Source organism: Pan paniscus, chromosome 15 (genome assembly GCF_029289425.2).
Source record: "Pan paniscus chromosome 15, NHGRI_mPanPan1-v2.0_pri, whole genome shotgun sequence".
Classification (NCBI taxonomy): Eukaryota; Metazoa; Chordata; class Mammalia; order Primates; family Hominidae; genus Pan; species Pan paniscus.
Genome location: NC_073264.2, coordinates 96,818,524 through 96,832,801, shown reverse-complemented (window position 1 = coordinate 96,832,801; position 14,278 = coordinate 96,818,524). Strand labels below are relative to the sequence as shown.

The window sequence follows — 14,278 nt, the reverse complement described above, 5'->3', positions numbered from 1 at the left end:
TCCACTAGACTCTGGCTCCCAAACAAAAAGGGGACCTGGAATATTTGAAAGTGAAATGGGAGAGTTCCCTGACCCCTGTCTCATGATGTGTGACAGGGGCATAGCTCTTATGTTCAGCCGCCACATCCTCAAACCCCTTACCGGAGGGGGAGCATGCAGACGGGCAGGTGCAGGAGCCAGGGCAAGCACTTTTTGGGCTCCGGACCCATGGCAGCACCTACGGGTGGGTGTCTGCAACTCCCAGAGTCCAAGTGGGCACATGTTACAGCATTCTGTTAGCCTTGCTGTCCATGGATGACTTAAGTGTTAGACAGTTCACTGGACCTAGGTCTTTGTCCAATGTCCAGGAAGAATCAGGTCACACATAAACTTGAAGGATGAATGCAGCGGTTTCACTGAGTGGTGGAGGTGGCTCTCAGCAGGATGGATGGGGAGCTGGAAGGGGGATCGAGTGGGAAGATGATCTTCCCCTGGAGTTTGGCTGTCCAGTGGCTAATCTCCTCTCCAACCGCCCCCAGCCAAATTCCTCTCAACATTCAGATGTTCCTTTTCTTCTCTCTGCTGTGCCATTCTGCCATTCTTCTGCTCTTCTGTTTGTCTCCTCATCTGCTTCTGGAGCCTGGGGTCTGGGGTTTATACAGGTATAGGATAGGGGACATGACGGGCCAAAAGGCAACTTTTGGGCATGAAAACAGGAATGCCTCTTCCCATTTAGGGCTGCAGGTTTCCAGGTTTGAGGGTAGGGCCTTTGCCAGGGAACCACCCTCTTCTACCCAGTATTTCTGGGTCTCCTGTCTGTATCAAAAGCATATAGGATTTGATGGTGAACAGTCCCAAATCCAAAGGTTAGTTCTACATCTGACTAGTTGTGTGACTTTGACCTTATAAACTTTTTGAACTTCCTACTCCTCACCTGTAACACAAAAATGCTATCTACCTTACTATGTTGTAAGAAATGGTAATCACATTTGTAAAGTCCCTGGCACACAGTAGATCATCAATGATAATTTATCAGCTGGGGGACAGAGACCATTTCTTATTCATCTCTATGTCCTCAGCATCAAACCAGTGCCAGAAACACTGGAAGGGCCCAGAGAGTATTTGTTGGATTGAAATATCCTTTAGTCAAATTGTTTCCTGGGTCAAAACAGTTCTAGCCAAGTTCAACATGAACCCAGAGGTATGCTGAAAATATAATTCATTCTGACTCTCTTCCGCCAACTCCTCATAGAAAATGTACTCAGGAATGAAAGTGTTCACAGCAAAACAAAGGCCCTGGGTATTGAGAGTTTGCAGTGAAATAGAGAGGTCTGAGGGGTTAGGAGAAACAAAGCATCAGTCCGCACAGACGGTCCCCTGGGGTCTCTGTAATTATCATGTCTTCTTTTGCAGCTCTGCTGTGTGACTGGTCTATTTAGGTTAGCAGAGTTGCCGAGGTGAGAGGTGCACTCTGATTGGCCATGGAGGCTGCCCTTGTGTGCCTGGAGCTTTTCCTGACCATGGTACAAAGCTTCCTCATGCAGTGCATGAAGATCCACCTGCATCTTCCCTCTGCTGCCTCTCCCTCTGGCCCTTTGGGCTGTGGTTTTAAATGGTTCTTCATTTAATCCATCAGAATGACCCAGAAGGAAGCAATTGTTTGTAAATGGGTCACTCCCTCAAGTGTGGTGGCAGCCTTCTTATGATGAAGAAATTGGGTCTTTGCAAATAGTAAGTGTCTAACCAAAGACTGGGGTGAGGGGAGAGAGGCCCGCATGTGTTACAAGCTCCCCATGGAAACTAGGCAGTATTCCTATCTTTGTTTTAGAGATGAAGAACCAAGGCTCTGAAAGCAACCATCAGGATGGGCACGGTGGCTCACACCTGTAATCCCAGCACTTTGGGAGGCTGAGGTGGGTGGATCGCTTGAGCCCAGGAGTTTGAGACTGGCCTAGGCAACATGGCGAAATCCCATCTTTACAAAAGATAAAAAATTAGCTTGATGCCATGGCAGGCGCCCCTTGGTCCCAGCTACTCAGGAGGCTGAAGTGGGATGATCTCTTGAGTTCGGGAGGTTGAGGCTGCAGTGAGCCATGATCATGCCACTGCACTCTAGCCTAGGAGACAGAATGAGACCTTGTCTCAAAAAAAAAAAAAAAAAGTGACCGTCACTTAGCCAAGATCACAGAGGTTGTTAGTGGAGGAGCTGGAATCTGAACTTCAGCATGTTTGATTCCACAGTTCAAACTCTCTTCTACTACACCACAGGTACCTGGTGGACGCTGCAAACCCTGTTCACTGATTGATTGACAGAAGTCAGGCTGGTACTCGTGAGCTGGGGACATATGCCCCAGTAACTCAGCAAGCCTCTCAAGCTACATTGCCAAATACTAATCACTCATCTAATCCACACAGGGCATCTGGGGCCCAGCTCCAAGCTACTCCATAACAACAGAGGGCACCATCTTATTTATACTCGGGCCCTGCAGGATCCAACTTGTCTAGGAGATATTCTGGGGATGAAATGGAGGGGACCTCACTGCACAACTCTAATAAATAGAATGCCTGATTTGCAAGGCCATGGTTGCTTGAATATCTGAGGTCCCAGGGATGCCAGCCAACATGCCTGGCTTTCTGGGGTTGGGAGAGGAAGTAACCCACCTCTCCCTCCTCTCTGTAAATACAAATATTATGAGGACCCTCCCATCCCTAGAAACAAGCCTGCTCACCACCATCTTTTCATGATGGACAATATAGTATGTGGGTTAAAAACACAGATTCTGGAGCCAGATTGCCTGCTTTCAAATCTCAGCTCCAGTATTTACTAGCCACGTGAATTCCAGCAAGTAACTCACCTGTCAAAAGGTATAATGAAAAGACTACAAACTTTGTATAGTTGTAAGGATTAAATGAGCTGAAGTGTGCTGAGTTCTTAGAACAGTGCCTGGCACACAGTAAGTGCCTTAGGTCTTGTTATTATTGAGTATTGTGCTAGCTCTCCAGCCTTCCCTTCAAAGCTAGACTTCTCAGAGAAGTCTAGAGGCACTAACCCCCAAGCCTGATACCTGGTACAGACCATCTCATAATCTTGTTTCTGCCAACCTGCCTGCAGCCTCCACTGAAACGGCTCTCTTAAAGGGCCCCAGGGGCCTCCTTCCTGAAGGTGGTGGATGATGAGTTCCTTCAGTAGAAGCCACCCCAGTAACTGCCGCCTGCCACACTGCGGCCCTTCCCACCTTCTCAACCCTCTGGTTTTCCTTTGGTTTCCATGCCTTGACACTGGCAATTCTCACCTTTTGACATACCAAAGTTTAAAATGTTAGGTGGAATTAAAATTAACCATCATCCATCTCCTAAAAGCTTTCCCCCTAAACTTCTTTTCCTTTTTTAGACAGGGTCTCACTCTGTCAACCAGGCTGGAGTACAATGGTGCCATCATAGCTCACGGCAGCCTCAACCTCCTGGGCTCAAGCGATCTTCCCACCTCTGCCTCCCGAGTGGCTGTGACTACAGGTGCTTGCCACTGCACAGGGCCCCCGCCAGACTTCTGATAACAGCATGTATTTTGTCCCCACCATTCACCTTTCTCATCAGAGAGATCTGGTAAATGAGGCTTCACTGAACACACAGAGCCCAAGATGTGATCGTTTAACAGCCATCCATCTTTATCCACCAGACTAGATTCCCTAGTGTCCGGAGAAAAGGTTGTTCGCATTTTCATTATGCTATAGAGACCTGCTATAGGAGGCGGGCAGGCATAGGGGCAAGGCAGAGGCAATGAACAGCCACTGGCTAGTCTCACTGGCTTATATGGTATGTTAGCTGGACTTTCTGGGCAAAAATCAAAGGTCTCAACTCAGATCTTACACATACATGCAACATACAGCCAAGTCCATGGTCCTGTGACTTGCCAGGTTCATCATCCATCACTCCTTCCCACTGTCTGGAATCATTCATCCCCCTGAAACCTTTGAACAAGCCCTGAGTCCAATTCCACCCTGATTTAGAGAAGGGGAGTGGATTAAAGACCTAGCTGACAATTCAGCAACTCCAGCCTGTCTGCTGGCCATACTAGTGTTCGAGGTCCCCACTTCGAAACTAGGGTTCAAGTCTCCACACCCCAGTCCCTCCATCAAAGATCTGCCTTAATACCAACAGTTCAGGGAGCATTTTCTGCCCCCAACCCCCAACATACACACACCCCTACACACAATGCACGCATACACATACACATACTCACGCATCCTTTGCAAACACCAGAGGCCTGCATCTGATTCAGGGCTGTGTCTCAGGCCTCAAGTCCTGATAACAGTCTCTCTGATGCTGAATGGATAGACATGGACCATGTCATCTTGGGGTTTACAGTAGGCCTGGCACATACCAGGTGCCTGATAAATGTCAGAAGAGCCAAATTCTTGCTGCCTTGCGCCTGCTGCATGAAAAGTCATAAGGAACGGCATAAAGAGTACGTCCTTGGGGATGAGACAGCCAAGCTTGGATTTGGGTTCTGGCACTTTGTTGGCTTTGGGATGGTGAACACATGCCTCAACCCCTTTGCACCTCGGTTTCCTCAAGGTTGCGAGGATTAGCAATGACATATGGAAGTGTGTGCTGTAAAAATGCCTGCCTGGGTTTGATCTTGAGGAATGGTGCTATGAAAACAGAATATTATAACTCCCCTCCCCTTTGAGAGGGGAAATAAATCTGAAATATAAATTTTTCTTCAGGAAAAGAATTACTTGTAATGAAAATAAACTATGAAGAAATTACCGTACCTTTGTTTATCCAGTGCAAAAATGCTGCCTCTGCTCTGAAATATTTGTAAGGCCTTTTGGGTTATAAAGTGTGTTAGCTGGACTCTCTGGGCAAAAAAATCAAACGTCTCAACTCTGAGCTTTCTTCTGAGTTTTCACCCTCCCTAAGCTTCCTGATGCTCAAGGTCCAGAAATGCAAGAGATTACTCAGCTGTGTACTCCATCTTTGCCTCTTTATAAAATATAAATCAGGCTGGGAGTGGTGGCTCACACCTGTAGTCTCAGCACCTTGGGAGGCCAAGGCAGGAGGATCGCTTGAGCTCAGGAGTTTGAGACCAGCCTGTGCAATATAGTGGGATCCCATCTCTACAAAAAAGTAAAACTAAAATATGAATCAGAACCCTATATTCTGTGCAGACTCCTAGCTTTGTGAAGCACATTTTATATTACTGCATGAAGCCACAAAACCTGGCAAGTGTAGGAGACTGCTGAGTGTTACACATTTACTCACTCGAGATACACATGTAGAGAATTTGGTTTTGTTTGGGATTTTTAAAAAAGTGTTCTCTCCCTCTGTCCTCCTCCTCTGGTTGTTCCCCAGCACTGTGAATAGCTCCAGGAGCCTTTAGTGTTTGAGGGGGCAGCTTCCTGTGCTGCTTCTCCCTGCTGGAGGGATGTGTAACAAGTTTCTATTGATAAAAGTGCTTTGGACAATCTCAGAAACTAAAATTCATCTCAAAACAAAATAGTAGCGATTGTTACTGCTGTAATTATTGTCAAGTCCTCGTGTATCAGCTTTCCCCCAGACAGTGGTAGTCACCCACTTGCTAAGATACCAAATTTACCTCTTTTGGGGGTCTCCCTCCTGCCTTTTGTCACCTTTCATTTCTTCAATAAATATTTATCGGGCTCCCACTTTGTGCTGGCACGGTCCTGGGTGCAGCAGATCCAGAGGCGAATGAGATAGGCACGTGCCTCTCTGCTTCATCCACGTCCTTTCTAGCAGGGTGGCAGATGATAAACAAAACCAACTGATGTTACTCTAGATGGCAATAAAAGTGTTATGGCACTGTAATGGGCTGGAGTGATGGAGGAGGGTACCTATGTCAGACACAGGGCCAAGGAAGACCCCTTGGAAGAGGGTATTTAGGCAGAGAGAGCCAGCTGCATGATCTGGCAGAGGGGGCACAGATTCCCAGGAGACAGAAAGACAGCGTGAAGGTCCAAGAGCAGAACAAGCCTGGAGTGTCTGAGAAACAGAAAGGCTGGTACGAGGAGGGGAGGGGGATATTAGTTGAGGTTAGGAGGTAAGGACAGGCAGCAAGTCACACAGGGCTGTAGGCCAAGGTTTCATTCCAAGGGCTGTGAGAAACCGAGAGCGGATTAAAAAGATCCAGCTTGTGGCTCCGCAGAGAAGGCACTGCAGGATTTGCGAGCAGAAGCCAAGACCACTCGGGAGCCTGCTGTGAAAGTCCCAGTAAGAGATGAGGCGGCATGGACTGGAATGGTGGAGAGAGAGGTGAGAAGGCGCTGGAGGAAGGATCTATTTCAGAGCTGATAGGACTCGACAGTGGGTTGAGGTGGGTGTGAAGGAAAGAGGGGAAAGAAAGCAGGACCTCTGCCTCCCCAGTACATTCTTCACCAGCCTTCCTGACCAGCCAAGACCCTGGCCCAGCTCCCACCTCCACCCAAGCACCATCCTGATTTCCCTCCTCACAGGCTACATGTTCCAGAGCCCCCCTCCTCTCTCACCTGCACTCTCACCTCCCCAGCTTCTGTTGTAACTCCAAGAAGGAGAAGGAGGGAAAAAAGGACGTGACTCGAATCTGCAATGGCAGCTGCTCTTGGCCCAGTGTGTCTGGGATGTAAATCTGTTGTCTCTCTGGATAAAACAGGAAACAATTACTCATGCAGATGAAAAACTTTTATTCCCCTCCTTGACAGCTAACATCTCAAGGAGTCTTTACTATGTCAGTCCTCAGTTGAGATAGAAGCAAATATTTTCTGTCTGTAGTCTCTGGGATAATGTAAGGCAGCTTCTGGTTTAATAATGAGCTTCTGATTTTTGGCAGGACCACGGAGATACAAGGCGGGGGAAGGAGAAAGGCAAAGAACAGCGAGAGAGGTTCTAGGGAAGCGCACCTGATTGCAGGTGAAAATTATTTCAAAGTCAGGGGAAGTCGGATACGGTACTGGTCTAGTTACTGAGATGATACAGGGGCTCCTGGGAGAGATGAGCCCTTAGACAGCCCGTGGGCAGGCGACAGGGACCAGAACCGGAAATTACAGCTCTGGGTTCCAAGCTGGGGCTTATTTCATTTAATCATTCACTCATTTAACAAATCTTCATTGAGCATCCACAATATGCCAAGCCCTGTGTAGATTTTACTTTAGGTACTGGCAGGAGTGGGAGGGGATTAACAAGTAAACAGAAAAATTATGATGCAGAGTAAGCATGAGAAGAAACCAGCACAGATTTGGATGCTGCTAATAAGAGCCCAAAGAAATTGCATCTAAGCAGAGGCCTTAAGATGAGGTGGGCAAAGGCAGAAGACATGGAATTCCAGGCAGAGAGAACAGCATACGCAAAGGCAGAAAGGCAAGAGGTGCTCAGCAGGCCCAGGGAGTTGCTAAGAGCTCAGTATAGCTGCAAAGTAGGTTGTAAAGTGTGGAAGGCAGCTTCTAAAATAGCTCTCAAGTTCTTCACCTGCAGTTTATCCTTTGCATGGTCCCTTCTCCTTGAATGTAGGTATGACTTGTGCCTTGCTTCTAACCTGTAGAAAACAGGACAAAGGTGACCGGGCGTGGTGGCTCACGCCTGTAATCCCAGCACTTTGGGAGGCCGAGGTAGGCGGATCACGAGGTCAGGAGATGGAGTCCATCCTGGCTAACACGGTGAAACCCTGTCTCTACTAAAAATACAAAAATTAGCTGGGTGTGGTGTTTATTTATTTATTTATTTTTCAACTGAAAAAGCTTAGTAGCCCAGCCCTGTGGTTATCCACTAACTCCAAAGTTATCAACTAGTGCTTAGCTAGTTACCTGCTTATAAACACCAGAATTCTAGCTCAGCTCCAGCAAAGATTAGTCAATAGCTGGCAAAAAGAAACACAGACAGATGGACAAGAGCCAGAGAACACCAGAGACAAGAGCGAGGCTGATTAGGAGGCCAGAGCTGCGAAGCCAGACAGCCAGCAGCCTCTTTCCAGCCCTGTTCCTCCACCACGTCGTCACTCAGGTTTCTCTTTCCTTTGCTGCTTTCCTGGCTCACTTGAATCAATTTACAGGTGACTCCATACACCTGTCTGCCTCTGCACTTCCAACCCCAGTGGGGTCTTCATCCCTATCCAGAGGAGGCTGGGGAGTGAGGATTGGCTTATCCAACTCTGGCTGAGGGCAGCTTCTGGAACAAAGAGGCTGCTTAGAACACGCCCATGGAAAGAAGTCGAATTGAATCCATCAGAATTCCCCACTTGTTGATGCTGGAGTGAAGTGGAGACATTCCATTCCATGAGGCCCATTTTGTAGATGGGGAACTAAGGCTAGAAAACATGTCCCTTGAGCCTTGCTTTTAATGATGACAAAGAGACAGCGGTGTGTAGTACAAAAGGCCTTGAACCAGAGATGCAGAGATCTGGGCTTTACTTGTACCTCTGTCAGGGACGCCCTGGGTGACTGCAGACAAGCCACTTATTCTCTAAGTTTAGGAGAAAATCAGAAATTGCTGATTCATCACTCACTCAGCGAACATTTCTGGAGCCTCTTTGACGTGCCAGGCCTGGGGATAACTATTGAAATATGTGGGCTCCAAACTGTAGCCAGATCACATCATGGAAGTGGGGTTTGGCCCTGCGGCCACCTGTCCACATGGCTTTTGGTCACGTTTTCTCACTTGTTGTGTCTTCTTCACATACGTGTAAATGAGAGAAAAGAAGGGCCTGTTTTTCATGCTGCTGTGCAGTTTGAATAGTAACGTAGGATGTGCACAGAGCAGCCCTGGCCTGCAGAGGCTCTCAAGCTGTAGACAGCATTGGTCAATGGACTGCTGCAAAGAACCAGCAACAGGCAGGACATGCAGTAGATCGGGGTCTGGAAACACTTCATCCAAGCCACACACCTCTGGAAACTTAGCAGGAAGGCTTAATTTGAAACATTTGTGATCATACTTCAGTATGTCACTTGTAATTCCCGTGATCTGCAAAAAGGTGAACTTTCACACTCACATTTAATAGCTTCATTCTAACATCTCAGGTACCCCATAAATACATCACTCTGCACCCACAAAAATTAAAAATAAAAAAACTTTAAGTTGTTTTATGATATAAAAATAGCTTGAATCTAATCAAAACTATAGACAAAATCATGAGTTTGATGTTCTGGTAACTTTTTGGAAATACATAAATGCATATTAATCATTGCAATTCTCTATCTTTGCAGCAGTTATAGCCTATCGGGGAAAAATAGAAAAGCATATAGAAAAGCATATAGATGGAAATTATGAAAATTTCCAAATGAGGGGCATGAGTAGTAGGGGTGACCTGGGCTTCCAAAGGTGCCTCTGGCCACAGAGTGAGGCAGGAGATTCCAGGTGAGCCCAGACAGGAGCAAGGAGGGGGTTGGGCTTGTGACCAGAGCTCGAGTCTCGGAAGGGCCTCCACTGGCCACCCTGAGCACAATGAAGGTGTGGTACGATACCCAGCAGGGGCCTCACCACGTGCAGACATGGGCCCTCACCCCCTCCTGAGCTTAGAGCCCCCAGGGAGGCAGGCAGGAAGTGGTGTTTGCAGACAGCTTTCAGCAGAGTGCCCAGCAGGTGCCCTTTGTGCAGATGGTACAGTTCCCAGGAGATCTCTCTCAGTGCCCTGCCCTCCAGCCCCACCCCTGGTTCCAGGGAGGGCCACACTAGGGCAGGATCCAGCAGGACAGCAAGAAGCCAGCTCCCTGCCTGCCTGACTACAAGGTGCCTTTTGGCTCTCAGACAGTGCAGTAGTGGAGCAGTGGAGCTGCAGCCAGCCAGAACCCGGTTCAAATTTCAACTCTGCCTCTTACTAGCCGGCTGACCTGGGCACTTTCTGCCTTTTCTGGCCTCTGTCTCCTTCTCTGTAAAACTGAACATGAATATCTGTCTTGTTGGACATTGCATCCACCCGATGTTTACTGGGCATCGGTTAGGAGTTAGGCATTGTTCTTGCTGTGAGATCCCACTGATGCCTGGGGTGACCGATCATCATACTCAACAGAGCTTTCATTTATCAAGTGCTTCTTCTATACCAGACCCGGGATGAAATGCTTTACAGCTAATATCTCGTTTAGTCATCACCAAAAGCCAAGCAGAGGTCGAATCATCCCATTTAACAGTTCAGAAAAAGAAGTCTCATGAGGTGAAACAAGCTGCCCAAAAAGTTTCAGCTTAGCACAGCACAGCTGGGATGGAACCAAGGCCTGTGGGACACCAGCCTGCTTCCCAGCACCTCCCAAGGGGTCCACACCTGGGACATCCTGGGGAAATGCCTGGGATTAGCCAAGGTCCTTGATCCCCTTCCCACACTGCATTGCACACAGGATGGGGCACATTGAGTGTCCATACCCAGTCAGGAGTGACTGGTGGAGGCTTGAACAGCGTGACCAAGCATTCCACCTCACATCAGGGGTCCTGCCCCTAAATCTCAGCGGGACCGCAGCCAAGTGGCTCCCTGACTGGGCCTGGGCAATGAAGAGATGACAGTTGATAAAGATCTTTGGAGAGTTCTCAGAGCACTGATCAAACATAGAGTCACCATTTGGATCAGAGGGAGCTCGTGTTGCTGGCCTTGGATGCTGGCCTGCCACTCTCTAGCTTTGTGACCTTGGGTAAGTGACTTAACCTCTCTGAGCCTCAATCCAACTCAGTTTTCCTGTCTGTATTCCAGGGATAGTAGTAATGCCTTCCTCACAGAGCTCAGAGGTTAAAGGAGATGATGGAGGCAAAGTGCCAGAGCATGGTGCCAGGCCCCAAAGGGTGCAATGATGTGATGGGATCATAAGAAGAGCGGGTATGGTGGCAGCCCCATTTCCCTGCATCCTCCTGGCTCCAAGCATGGGAGGCAACACCCAGTAAACCTGTGGAATTGAGTTGAATCTACCATCCCCAGATAAGAACCCATGTGCAGTGTCATGAAACCACTTGCAGTTATAGGGTAAAGACCTCAGAGGAAAAAAAATATGCTTTGTTGGCCGGGCGCAGTGGCTCACGCCTGTAATCCCAGCACTTTGGGAGGCCGAGGCGGGCAGATCACGAGGTAGGAGATCGAGACCATCCTGGCTAACCGACGAAACCCCGTCTCTACTAAAAATGCGAAAAAAAAAAAAAAAATTAGCCGGGTGTAGTGGCGGGCGCCTGTAGCCCCAGCTACTCGGGAGCCTGAGGCAGGAGAATGGTGTGAACCGGGGAGGCGGAGCTTGCAGTGAGCTGAGATCACGCCACTGCCCTCCAGCCTGGGGGACAGAGTGAGACTCCGTCTCAAAGAAAAAAAAAATGCTTTGTCCACAGTCCAGGATGGGAGGCCCAGTAGGGGGCTTTACTGAGCAGGGCAGAATCTATTTTCTTTCCCTCCATATTAGAGTCAAGCCCATGTAGGGAGCTCCAAATGCCATGCCTTTCCCCAGCTGGTGGCTGCTGTTATGCTGAACCTCTATCTACTCCAATGGGGATGGCAGCAGGTTTGAGAGGCTGAAGAAGGGACCCAGGGCTGCTGAAGGAGACATGGAGTTTTACTGGGGCTTACATGCAGGGGAGAGCATCTAGCAGTGGTGGGCTGGGCAGGAGAGCCACACAACTTACAAAAAGCTTGCAGCATATATAGCATCTTCACTTAGCACCCTCCCCCAACAGTCTCCACCTGGCAACATTTACCTAACCCAAAACAAAGGGCCTTGATCCCCTGTACTGTCCGTGTTGCACAGGACGGGACAGGAGCTCAGATGTTCCTCATAGATAAGGAATAGGAATGAATCTCCAGGTTGGCCACTCCCAGATTCCTTAGCTCAGAACTCCAAACCACATTCACCTGCACCTGCCATAAGGGTCATTCTCAGGGGATGCTTAAGTTATTGCTATCAGGTGCGTTCACTGTAAGCGGCTTTTGGGGAAATCACCTGCTGGGTCTGGAGGAGCAGGGCTATCATAGGAGAAGGTCCCCCGGGTTCAGAAGAGCCTGGTAATCTCAAGCACATCACCTCCAGGCCTCACCTTCCCCATGCATCCATCCAGGGGCCTCTTCCTCTGTGTCACTCTGGGCTCCATCCTCTTGGTGCATTTGGAGTCAGACGAGACCTGGGTTCAAATCCTTGGCTAGAGGGATGCAAGATGCACGTGGAAGGAGAACCAATTCATCCTGTCCAGGCTCTTCTAGAGCAGCTGGTCTCCCCTGCCGACCTGTCTAGCTGACCCTAGCGCCAGAGCAAGCTCAGCCAAGGTGGGCCAAGCCAGGCCCCGATTGGCAGAAACACTCAACTGACTTGAGACATGTGGGCAACAATAAGTGCTTGCTACATTTCGGTGTGGCTTGTCATGGAGCAATAGCTCACTGGTGTAACCAAGAGGCAGCAGAGCTGTGCGTGCGGTAAACAAACAGCAGTCCAACTGCCAAGGAACATTTCATATACGAAGGCAGGAAGCCGTGACAGCACCTGCAGTTTACCAGCAGGGTAGTTATGAGGCCTGGTGCTGTGGGGGTCCTTCTACCATGAGAGAAGCCAGCCTGGGGACAGAGGACAGAGGAGACCCTATTCCCCACTTGTCCCCTCGTGTGCTCCCACATGGCACAGATATTTGATGCTCAGAGCTGTGCCAGGCATCTTACAAAGGTGAAGGAAAGGAAAACTGTATAAATGGGGATGCCAGCTCAGTGCCCTGATCTGATGAACCAGTGCTGGAAGCTTCTGTTCAGGGATAAAAATAAGTCCTTCTTATTTCAGCTACATTGGCAGGCTTTCTGTTGCCTGCTGCTGAAACTCCTATCTGATGCACAGTGGCTGCCTGGTCCCCGCAACTCCCTGATTTCTGCAAGACCAGGCCAGACACCAAGAACCGCCCATTCTGTCTCCATGCCAGAGGTCTGTGCCTAGTTGGTGCACTTCTGAATGCAATTAAAAAGCTTGTTTGAGGCCAGGTGCGGTGGCTCGTGCCTGTAATCCCAGCACTTTGGGAGGCCGAAGCAGGTGGATCACTTGGTCAGGAGTTCAAGACCAGCCTGGCCAACATGGTGAAACCTCGTCTCTACTAAAACTACAAAAATTAGCCTGGCATGGTGGTGGGCACCTGTAATCCCAGCTACTTGGGAGGCTGAGGCAGAAGAATCACTTGAACCCGGGAGGCGAAGGCTGCAGTGAGCCGAGATCGCGTCACTGCATTCCAGCCTGAGTGACAGAGCAAGACTCAGTCTCAAAAAAAAAAAAAAATGTGTTTGGTGCTCAGCCCAAGTGTGGGACAGTCTGTTTCTATTTTATTTTCTCTCAATTGATTCCTTATGAAAAGTTCTTAACCTGCTCTTTTAAAATACTCTGTGTCACCTCTCCCAAACAGCACAATCCAACAAGGTGCTGACACTGTTCCAAATTGCTGTCCACTTAAGATTAAAGTCCAAAAAGAAACGGAGAAAATAAATCACAAGACATGAAACTGGCCTCACCACTGCTGTCCCCTCTTTGGCTCCACACACTCTCTCAGACTTTCTGTTTCTGATTGCAGGTGTGTAGCTGGAAGGTGAACTGAGATAGCATGAAAACAGGTGGCATGGGCTGCAGAAAGAGCACTGGGGCAGGAAACCTGGATCCTGCGCTGCTCGGATGCACTTGGCTGTGTGACCTTGGACTTGGCCATCCACTCTCTGGGCTTCGGTTTTCTCCTGTGTTCAGGGAATTCTCACTAAGTCCTCTTCCCATTCTGCTCCTCTGTGAGTTGAGTGAGGATCTTTCTCTTTAATTTCAGCCTCCATCTTGTAAACCAAGAAGTATCTGAGACAGGTCTCAATCGATTTAGAGATTTGTTGTGCCAAGGTTAAGGACATGTCTGGAAGTAAAAAGACACGAAATCACAGAAACAGTCGCTAGTCTGTGCCTTTCTCCAAAGATGATTTTGAAGGCTTTGATATTTAAAGTGGAAAAGTAGGCTGGAGAGGAGAAAGGCAGTGTATGGTCACATGACTGAATCCACATGTTGCAAAGGAAACGGAGTAGGTAGGGGATAGTCAATTACGTATTTGTCTCATGCTCAATAAATCAGCAGTTTACGTAAGATAAGGTGAACATACAGTAGCTACCTGTGGAGCTATTTAACCTTTTATCTGTAGCTATCTACTTAGGAGCAAAAGGAAAGGCAGCTTCTTGCATGACTCAGCTTTTGGCTTTTTTTTTTTTTTTTTTTTTTGCCTTTTTGGCATAGTGAACTGGGTTCTGAAGTTTTAGTTTTCCTTTCAGAATCTGCAGCTGCAGCTGTGTCCCATGAGTGTGGTAAGGCTTAGGGTGTTTTTGGAGATGAGCAGACCCAAGTTTTAATTCCAACTATG

At 48.4% G+C, this 14,278-nt stretch overlaps 1 protein-coding gene across 1 annotated transcript; it reads right to left on the bottom strand.

The window, feature by feature from the left end:
* Window positions 1-8,518: 8,518 nt before the first annotated feature.
* LOC100970428 (uncharacterized) lies at window positions 8,519-13,550 on the bottom strand. Its single transcript, XM_003832836.6, has 2 exons — window positions 11,962-13,550; window positions 8,519-8,928 (listed from the first exon to the last, which is right to left on the bottom strand). Exons 1-2 carry the CDS (start codon window positions 12,013-12,015, stop codon window positions 8,557-8,559), a joined length of 426 nt encoding a protein of 141 aa, XP_003832884.3. The 5' UTR covers window positions 12,016-13,550; the 3' UTR covers window positions 8,519-8,556.
* Window positions 13,551-14,278: the final 728 nt, after the last annotated feature.

What these genes read in the sequence shown, in the direction of transcription:
- LOC100970428 (XM_003832836.6), bottom strand. Translation starts at nt 12,015, where the DNA reads ATGGAGCCCAGAGTGACACAGAGGAAGAGGCCCCTGGATGGATGCATG. An exon ending in TGGATGGATGCATGGGGAAG is followed by an intron (nt 8,929 to 11,961) that starts GTGAGGCCTGGA and finishes ACCTTTTTGCAG; the next exon opens with ATCACGGGAATTACAAGTGA.